Raw genomic sequence first — 9,967 nt, forward strand, 5'->3', positions numbered from 1 at the left:
AGTAATAATACCTAGTTCGATTGAGATTCTGATAATAATTTGAAATCGATTATCACCATTGTTGAAACTAGCACATCCCTAATTTTTTTTTAAATCTATTGACTTCACATCCCTGGACTCGAATCTTTTTGATTTGCTTGAGTGTTTGCCTATTTCAAATCAAAATCGTAAATAATAGGAGTTTTATGTGGTTTTATCACGGTTTTATGGGTTTTATCTTTGTAGTTTGTCGCAAATCCTACTCTATAGTTTGTCGTCATAGTATAGTATGGTATTGTATAGAACCGTCCTAGTGCTAATACCTAATCTGTGAGTACTGTTTTACATTACAGTTAGTTTTGTTTTAGTAAGCATTGGTAAATTTTTTACTAAAACAAAACACGAAGGATGTAATATAGCCCAGAAAGACCAAAACTCTGGTTAGAGCAGTTAGAGAGACTCTTTGTTAGAGAGCAGGTAGCAGTAGATTATTTCTTGGACCAAGGACACTACATATTTTGTGCTCTGACGGTGCCTTAGTTCTTTGATATATTTTTTCTCTAGAAAACTTTTAGGGTAAGTACGTACAAAGATTAATAATAACCACTTTTAATTAAAACGGATTTATTATTACGTATCCAGATATCTAACAAAATATGCTAAACTAAACTAAGTAACTAACTAGGTAGTTATAATAGCTGTTTCTATGAATTTCAGATGGTGTACAGATTTACATGATGAAACTTCCACGGAACTCTATTCTATACAGTACAGAATTAGATTTATTATCATCTTAGGTTTAGGTATCAAACGGCTGCATTGAATGCACAAAATCGAAATGCATTTTCATCTAAATTCTAATGGTGGTGTAAGAATTAGGGTCTCAATAGTTTCGTCAAATGTCATATTGCTGTTTAACTCTTCAGTAATTTCATTCACAGTCTCTTTTATCAACTCTTGATCGGATAACGTCGGACTATGATCTGTCTCCATAAAATATTGTGATTGTTCTTCTACAAGTTGTGTTGGTGCCGATGCTATATCAGAATCGATAGATGTGTTGCTTTCGCTATTCATTTCTACATCGCTGGTTTGTATCACATCTTCCATATTATTGATATCTATATCTTCTATATCCAATGCTAGAGCGTTTCCAATTGAATCAGTTCCATTCAATTTAGTCATTGAGTTACCATCATTGTTGCGAAGGTTTTCTGGTGTTGTTACTTTAGGGCTTCCAATTATTCGATTGTTTAATTCAGATCTATTATCTTGTATTGTCATATTTTCTTTTAAACTTGTATGTGTAGGATCGAATTCCAAGTTATTGTCTTTATTAGATTCAATTATAGTGCTCAGCATATCAGTCGATGATTTTACTGTAGCATACAGGTTTCGATTATTTGATTCTAAATCTGAATTTGTGTATCCGGTTGTTGAAGTGGAACTGATTTTCAGAGGAGGTTTAAATACTTTCTTATTATTTGTAACTTGAGTTTTCCTCAAATTATTGGTTTCTTCGGATTTATTCATATTTTCTGATATACTGTTATTAGGATTAGTATCAGATCTGTAACTTACTGTGCTCCTTTCTGCTCGCATTTTTTCGACAAGTTGATGATTATCATTCTTAAATTGTTGCAAAATCATTTTCACTGAATCGTTATTGTTTTTTCGGATTTCGTTTCTAATTCTTGCATTTAATTCATATAATAGCTGTCCTTCAGTTTTATTTGGTAATTTTAAAACTTGTGGCTGAAAAATACGTTTATTATTTTTAAAGGGATTTATTACAAGGTTATATTTAAACCTGCCATTGTACTAGTTTTAAATTATATCTACCTGTCTATTTCTATTAATTACTTCAGCAAGTTCTTTTGCCAAGTTAACAGTATCGTCCGGTAAATTGGTTTTAGCAGCCAAAGCTAAACCATAATGTTCAATTTTTGTTATTCCCATCTCAATTTTATGCTGGTAAACTAATCTTCTCTCTGAACCTGAATTCACTGTTTCTTCAGTTACTGCTGTATGCCGGCTAAAATAGTTTGAAACCAACTTTAGAAACTGTGCTACAAGCAAATCTTTACTTGATTCGTATAAAAATATTGTATTTACTTGATAACGTTATAATACAAATCTTGAAGTCTGGTAAGGTATAAAAAGTGTGTTGTAAAAAATGTAAAGGCTTCACTCAATATAAGTTGCTCACAAATCGCCCAAGCCATACTAGTTCCTTCTTCCACACTAGTTCCTCTGTAAAGTAAATAAAATATTAATGAAAGGAAGGAGATTTTACGCATATCTATATGATTGTATCACTAACCTGCACAATTCGTCGATAATAACCAAGCTAGTTGAAGTCAGTCCCTTTAATATGTGTTGGGTTTCCTTCATCTTTAAATAAACAAACGCAATTAAACTCAGATTTTCATTTACAATAATTTATAAGGGAGGTAAGTTGAAAAATATCACTAACCTCAATAACGTAAGTAGAAGCATTGAACTCCACACTGTCGTTGAATCCAATTCTTGAAAACAAGCGATCACATAACCTCAGTACAGCGTTTGTTGCAGGCAAGAAGCAACCTAGCTGAATTAAGACATTATAATTTGGATAACTAAAAATTGTAAATGTCTCGTCTATTTAAGTTAAATAATATACAAGTAGTCTTACTTGTGCCATTATTTGCATAATAGCAATTTGTTTTATATAAATGCTCTTGCCTCCCATATTTGGTCCAGTTATTATTGTGAAATTATGCTCAGGGGTAGCTAACTGGAAGAAAACATTGTAGTCTTATCCATGTCTTATCTGTGTATCTTATGTGTTTCTGTGGAACTATATTATGAATACTTACGATATCATTTGGGACAGGCGTAACCTGAGTGTTATAGTCCAAAAGTGGATGCACGCTGTTTCTAACTTCTAAATAATTGTCGAATTCAGGTCTTACGTATGAGCCTACTGTACTGGCCTGTACAAACAAACGCATAGGATTTAGTGTTAGTTTACCGAAATCGTTGAAAATTATAGTAGAAAGTCGTACTTTTGCCATTGCTAGCAAAATATCCAATTCCGCAACATCTTCACAAAGTTTATAGAGACTAGCCATAAAAGGACGAAGTTCTTTTAGTAAGGTTGAAATGACGCTGAAAGAAAATAGTAATAAATTTGACGAACAACAGAAAATAACAAAAATGCCAAAAATATTGCGATACATATTGCTCATCTTCTGTATTTCATTTAACGACTCCTTGGCTTGGTGGTCTAGCACAACTAGCTCTTCAATAGTCATCGTTACACTTGCACCATTGAAAACCACCTGCAAAATGTAGGAATTAGCAGATATTTAATAAAATCAAGTGATGTAAGTGATGTCAATAATATCTAATGAGACATCCCAATAGGTACGTGTTTAATTCATCTAACTTCAAAAAAACCTTAAATCGATAGAGACTGTGTCAAATATAATAGGTACCTGGATGAAAATTGGAGGTAAATCTTCAACGTTGAAATGCCTTCGATTCTTCGGAGCGACTGGTAGAACAATATGGAATCCTTTCATAACATTCTGGTTCAGGCGAATAGGTAGATCATATGTCTCACTTAGTTGCTCTACGATCTTTTGTATGTCATCTACAAGTTCGGAGTAAGTTCTTCTAGCTACGTCTAGAAGGCCGTTTATTTCTGGTTTCACTGCAAAGCAACGCTGGAGACTTCCCATTGCTCCTTTCTCTAAATGAGCTTCATCTTGTATTACGTTACGAATTCTGTCAGCTATTTGCTCATAATGTTGATTTTCGAAATCCTATTTTGAAAATACAATATGAAAAATCTGTTAGATTTAAGTTAGAATTGGCAACGATAGTATAGGTTGAGTATTTTATAACTATTAATACCATCTTTATTTTCCTTAACTTTCCACTTTCGACCGATTTCATTGCTTCCAGTAATTTTGGAACCATTTCCATAGTAGTTTTTAAAAGAAGTGTTTGATTCAACTGAGCTTCACCGTATTTGTCCATATTCTGATTGGGTGTTTCGATGCACAGAAATAGAATTTTATCTATTTCCGATAACTTTTTAATAACATCCTGAACTCCAAAAATTTGAATGTTATAAAAAATAAAATAAGGAGGAATCAATTTAACGAAATTTTGTTTTTTAGAAGTACCTGTAAGTCTGCCATTAGTCCTGTTTCACTTTCAATCAACTCTTGAACTGAGTCAAGTCTAGCTTCAATGAATTCCTTATTGCATGATGGTTGGAGTATAGCAGCTCTAAGAGCCCTGATACCACCAACAGTGTATGTTGGACCTAAAACTCCTAAGAGACAACAAGTAGGTCCAGCAGATGGTACTAATGGATGAACAAGCTCTAGTTGAGTTGCTGTACCTACATCTGCAAACAGTAACACGAGTTAAACTTGCAGCTAAAATAACTACGCTACATAAATTTTACGAAGACAATATAATTCTTTACCAATAATCATAGTGTTTTCAGATGAGTGATACTCTATTTTCAATGATTCTCTAGCAAAAACTATGCACTGAATATATTCTACGTATTTTAGAACTGCTGCTGCAGCTGTGAGTGCGTAAAATCTGAAAATATCATTGTTTTTTTATAATTATCGTATGTCATAAAGCTAGAGATAACCTAAAATTAGACGTATTTTCTGAAATTGTTCCAACCCACAATCCAGACAGAATTGAGAAAATTCAGATTGTTCATCAATCTCAAGTTTGACTTGATTGTAGATTACAACATTATTTTAAGAAATTTATGACTCCATACTTATGTAGAACTTGAAGATACACAGCGCTGTATTGAGGAGCACAGAGTGTTTGTATGTTCTGACGACCAGCTGCATCATTGAAATGCCGTCTTTGCACGGCTGTTACATTTACAAAGGGATATTGATCCTTGATCAGTTTGTAAAGCTGACTCGGTTGAACACCTTCGCAAAAAGTGTGTGGGACTATTATCTGGAAGAATCAAACCAAACACCACTCAATAACTGATCATAAAATCTCTAAATCAAGAAGATGAAGCCATAATTGCAATCTGTAGCATAAAGAAGCACTAATCAAGTTTGGTATGTCTTTACCAAAACTACCTAACTACTACAAAATCAACATATCCCAGATAAATCAATCACTCCAAAGTAGGGCACACGACTTTTGGATGATGACGATTTTGTGATCAAATATCCAATGGTATTTGGCTTTAAAATAAATTCGCTTATCTGAGAATTAAGAAATGAGATTGGAAAACTGGCTGATATAATTTAATGATAGGTTCACCTCCACAGGATTAAAGTAGTTGATCTTGGTGAGCGTATGCGTGTACAGCAATGTATCGCTGAACTGGCACAAGACGAGGTGAGGATGGCGAAGATCTATTGCTGCCATGCCTATTTCACCTCGAGCCATCCCGCGACCTTCGCATATCGCTGCAAACAAAGAATTTTCTTTTACTCATCATGTTACCCGGTACCTTCGATTCTTAGACCAAATTAAAGACAGACAGACGGACAACAAAGTGATCCTATAAGGGTAGGGTAGGGTTTTTCCTTTCGAGGTACGCAACCCTAAAAATTCCGGCACTGCTACATTTCACACCACCCGAATGATCGTAAAGTAGGTACCCAAGATAAGATAATGCACAGCATATGACGTATTATTACTAAAGATAAATAGATATTAGGTTAGTACTAAGTCAATTTCCTTTGGGTGCAAAAAATTACGCGGAAATATTATTTCAGTCATGATTTGTTATCTTACCTAATATTACACTGGCTTGTGCGACGGATGTGCTCGTAGACCTAGCCGATCTTGTATCACTATGACCACCTGAAGTTAATTCCATAAAAGTAGAATCAGAAACTGGACAATATTTTTTTTAAACAGAACATAATATTGCTATTACATCGTGTATGTATGGTCATGTTGCCTAGGGCACCTATTAATATAAAAATCTTTACTTGATAAGGTCCAATTTAAGAAATTAGCTCTAGTAGTCTAGTATCGACTAATTTGTGAGTTACAGTCGATACTAGAGCTAATTTCTTAAACTGGACCCTTTCAAGCAATGATTTTTATATAAATAGGTGGGTATGTTATTGCCGCAAATAGAATGCCATGAGCCTACTTTGTCGTATTAGTTTACAAATTGCGAAAAATCAAATAAAATTTGAATTTTGCGGGCAGACCCGTCGCATCCACTTTAAAACGCTGGAGCTATTGCTTCACGAGATTGCTAGGCTGCGATTTTTTAATCAGCTAGGCTGCGTTAGGAAAATAAAATATGCTAGCTCGTGGACAGCTGACGCATAAACCAATTTCTGGGACATACCTCTCTATCAAGTAGATAGGTATGAGCGGGGAGTTGAGATATGGCATTTTGTATCCAACAACTGACCGTGTACGGTGTAGGTATGATTTCATTTTATAGATCCAAAAAGTCCCCTAACAGTGGAAAAGAAATAAAACATTGCTGATACAATATAATTACATACATGTACATAATTATTATAGAAATGATAATTTATTATAGATAGAGATACTGTACCTACCTATTTGACTTAGGTACTTCAATCAAGGTCGAGGTATCAGATGAGGAAAAAGGACGGGAATTTACAGCAGAAATGACAAATCGGGTACCGACAGATAAATTACCTAAGACTGCACAACATCTGGATTTTAAATAAACTGGCATTGGGTATCAAGTACCAATACAATGCAGTTATTGACGTGATAACCTGCAAACTTATTGGCTCAGACAGTCATGGAGCAAAGTACCTACTGAAGATTTTGCCAAGAAAAATGTGTTCTTCGCTTTCTTCACTTCTTGGAGGCATTTTAGCTTTTATAGTTTTATGGGTCACCCCATTAGCTAGGTACCATACACTTCGGGTTTCATTTATTAGATGACTAGCTGATGCCCGTGACTTCGTTCGCGTGGATGTAGTTTTTTAAAAATCCCGTGGGAACTCTTTGATTTTCCGGGAGAAAAAGTAGCCTATGTGCTAATCCAGAGTATAATCTATCTCCATTCTAAATTTCAGCCCAATCCGTCCAGTAGTTTTTGCATGAAGGAGTAACAAACATACACACACACACACACACACACACATATACAAACTTTCGGCTTTATAATATTAGTGTGAAGTGTGATGTGATGTGATAGGGTTAATGATACTGATGGTATTCCAGCCCCAGGAACTGACGATTTTAAAAAGGTGGAAAGAAGCGAAGCGGGAAGTGGGTGGGTAGCAATGACTTTAGAAGGTCATTGGTGGGTAGGAAGACAGAGGACCTTGTGTGGTGGCGCGTTCACTAAAATACCTATCGGTGTTCAGGAGAGGGCGCATGGATGGATACTGATGTTAGTGGTGGTGATACTGATGATGATTAATTAATTTCTTTTCGCGTACCTCTGCTGCTACTGCTTATATATCTAAGGGCAGTAGGTCTGTTTTTTGGCGTTTTGAAATCCGAACTGTCGACAGGTGCTGAATCACTGACTAATACACGAGCATGCGCTGGTCCACTCGATGAGGATTCCGGTTTTGAAGATGTTGAATTATGAAATAATCTGTAGGCAAAAAATAGTCTAAAAAATTGGTTGTCTGTAAAGTCGGTTTACTGACGATAGTTGAACGTGACAACAAAGGCCGATCGCGGCGTTACCTCGCCTGCGGCGAGGTAACGCATGAGTCATGTCGAGGTAACGCCGCATGAGTCATGTTTTTTCGTGCGTGCAGCCGGCTGTATCGAATTATAAGACGTTGTCACGTCAAAAAGTAGATGAATGCTAAGTTAATTTGGGGTCTGGTATATGGGACTTGGGAGGTATAATCAGGGACTTGCGTGGCCTAGTAGCGACAGCGCTATATCTGTCGATTGCCCTTGGTTTAACCATTGTTGATCCAAGTGTGTTGGATACTTAACTATATAAGGGACCGATTTCGAAGGTCTGAATTTTCGTTTTCCTACGTGATTCAGAGAGCACGCTAACCTCTTCTAAGGTCTTGGTGATTATCACTAACATAGCCCTAGAATCGAAACCTCATACCTAGGTACTCTTAGTAGAGTAGGTCGGACTTATATGAAAGGACCTGGGAGTTCATAGGTACATTATAAATTCATGGGCCCACCGCATTATTGTGCCAAAAAAACTATCATACCGAGGTAAATGGAAAGCGCTGACGAGTGACGACCCCTAGCAATGGGAAACACGACGTAGATAAAGGTATATTGTAACAGCTGCTTTTTTTCAATTCATATGCACACGCTTGACCACAATCACACTTGATGGAAAGTGACGGTTTGGTACCTACGCCTGCCAAGTTATCGCGTTACCATCAGCTGACTGCTTCGTCATTTATGTATCTTTCAGTGTCATCAAAAGGTCATCAATAACACTACCTGACATCAAATTAGCATCAAATAATCATGGTAGGTACATTTAGATAAGACAAAATATGACATCCAATTATTTGATAGCGCATTTAAATATTTCCAATAAAACTTCGCAGTATTTTGTTGCATTTTATGTAAGCATTATTATGCTATTTTTTTCGCTATCTGAAAATATACAGAGGTGTCGTGTAGACTTTTCTCATATTAATAGCTCAACAGCTGAAATAAACGGACTACACACTAATACACGGACTTAAACCCAATAAGACGAACGAGGGCTGACCAATAGTTCTTGATCAGTTATTATAATATTATATTGAAACTTGGTAAGTTAAAACCTTGTTAAAACTTAAATTAAATTCCTGCGTGGGAACCAGGCTTATCTATACTAATAAATAAAATTGGAGTGTCTGTCTGTAATTTCGAAATAACTACCTCATATTAAGCTCATATGGTTATTTGAACGATACCATAACTGAATCACACGTTTTTAAAATTTTTGTCTGTCTGTCTGTCTGTCTGTCTGTCTGTCTGTTTGAAAAGGCTAATCTTTGGAACGGCTGAACCGATTTTGACGGGACTTTCACAGGCAAGTAGAGGATTGACCAGGGCGTAAAATAGGCTACTTTCTTAACCGACTTTTAAAAAGGGAGTTGTGTTTTTCTACCTATGTACACCGAAATCTCCGAGATTTCTGAACCGATTTGCGTCATTTCTTTTTTAATCGATAGAGGAACTTTGCGACATTGTTTCATAAAAAATTTGGAGTCCAACTCCTCAATCCTGATGCTGCAGGGGATCTGACCAATCCACGCGGGCGAAGCTGCGGGCAACAGCTAGTAGGTAATATAATTATATGTGTACGCGGGAAAATTAAAACTGCTTTGCTAGGTTATAACTACCTATTTGGCTAAATAAAGCCTAATAGAGATAGATGTACCTACTTAAATAATTTTAGACAAGATAAGTAAAGAATATTTAATCTTACCTTCGTTGGAAGCTCGGGGGAGGCCCGGACGGTGGACCCATCGTCGACTTTTTAGGTGTAGCAAGGTTTTGCTCATTGAACTGATATCGGGGTTCGGGGTCTTTACTCATTTTACGCGCCGAGTTTACCGACTTGTAAGAAGTACTAGGGATAGCCATCGTGCTTCGTATACCTTCAAATGGAGGTCTAGGTTTTTTCTCGATTTTTTTTACAAAGTATATTTAAATAGTAGGTACTTAGCGTGTTATATTAAGATTTTTCTTACCTAACGCATTATCCTTTCGAACTAAATCATTTTTAGGTTTCGCTAATGCTTTAGTACACCGTCTTTCTCTTTTTACGACATTCATTTTATTTTTGCGACTGTAATAAATAATGATACCAACAGTGGATGGCAAGGCAACTACAATAGTGTTTTATAAACAAAGTTTTAAAAATTTTCCCGCCATTACATTATTGGGTTTTAGATCTGTGGTTTCCACTAATTCTATTAGTTCGGAAATGAATCTTGTACTTTCCACGACACGACACGACACGAAAATTAATTAAACGCATCCATGAGTTGTTTTATAT

The 9,967-nt window shown here is 35.9% G+C and overlaps 1 protein-coding gene across 1 annotated transcript; it reads right to left on the reverse strand.

The window, feature by feature from the left end:
• Positions 1-565: 565 nt before the first annotated feature.
• On the reverse strand, positions 566-9,847 carry LOC123872270 (mutS protein homolog 4-like). The gene is made up of 19 exons (XM_045916451.1): positions 9,660-9,847; positions 9,395-9,566; positions 7,419-7,579; positions 5,767-5,835; positions 5,287-5,435; positions 4,778-4,968; positions 4,463-4,584; positions 4,155-4,381; positions 3,880-4,074; positions 3,459-3,788; positions 3,199-3,302; positions 3,027-3,129; positions 2,838-2,954; positions 2,654-2,755; positions 2,456-2,569; positions 2,303-2,373; positions 2,095-2,232; positions 1,822-2,014; positions 566-1,734 (listed from the first exon to the last, which is right to left on the reverse strand). The coding sequence occupies exons 1-19, from the start codon at positions 9,742-9,744 to the stop codon at positions 826-828; spliced, it is 3,552 nt and encodes a 1,183-aa protein (XP_045772407.1). The 5' UTR covers positions 9,745-9,847; the 3' UTR covers positions 566-825.
• Between the last annotated feature and the right edge of the window lie 120 nt (positions 9,848-9,967).

Source organism: Maniola jurtina, chromosome 15, assembly GCF_905333055.1.
Source record: "Maniola jurtina chromosome 15, ilManJurt1.1, whole genome shotgun sequence".
In the NCBI taxonomy this organism is placed as follows: Eukaryota; Metazoa; Arthropoda; class Insecta; order Lepidoptera; family Nymphalidae; genus Maniola; species Maniola jurtina.

Coding starts and splice junctions, on each gene's coding strand:
- LOC123872270 (XM_045916451.1), bottom strand. CDS start 9,744: ATGAATGTCGTAAAAAGAGAAAGACGGTGTACTAAAGCATTAGCGAAA. Junction 3,130..3,198: donor ATACAGAAGATGAGCAATAT/GTATCGCAATAT, acceptor ATTTTCTTTCAG/CGTCATTTCAACCTTACTAA. Junction 2,756..2,837: donor CGCCTGTCCCAAATGATATC/GTAAGTATTCAT, acceptor GTTTTCTTCCAG/TTAGCTACCCCTGAGCATAA.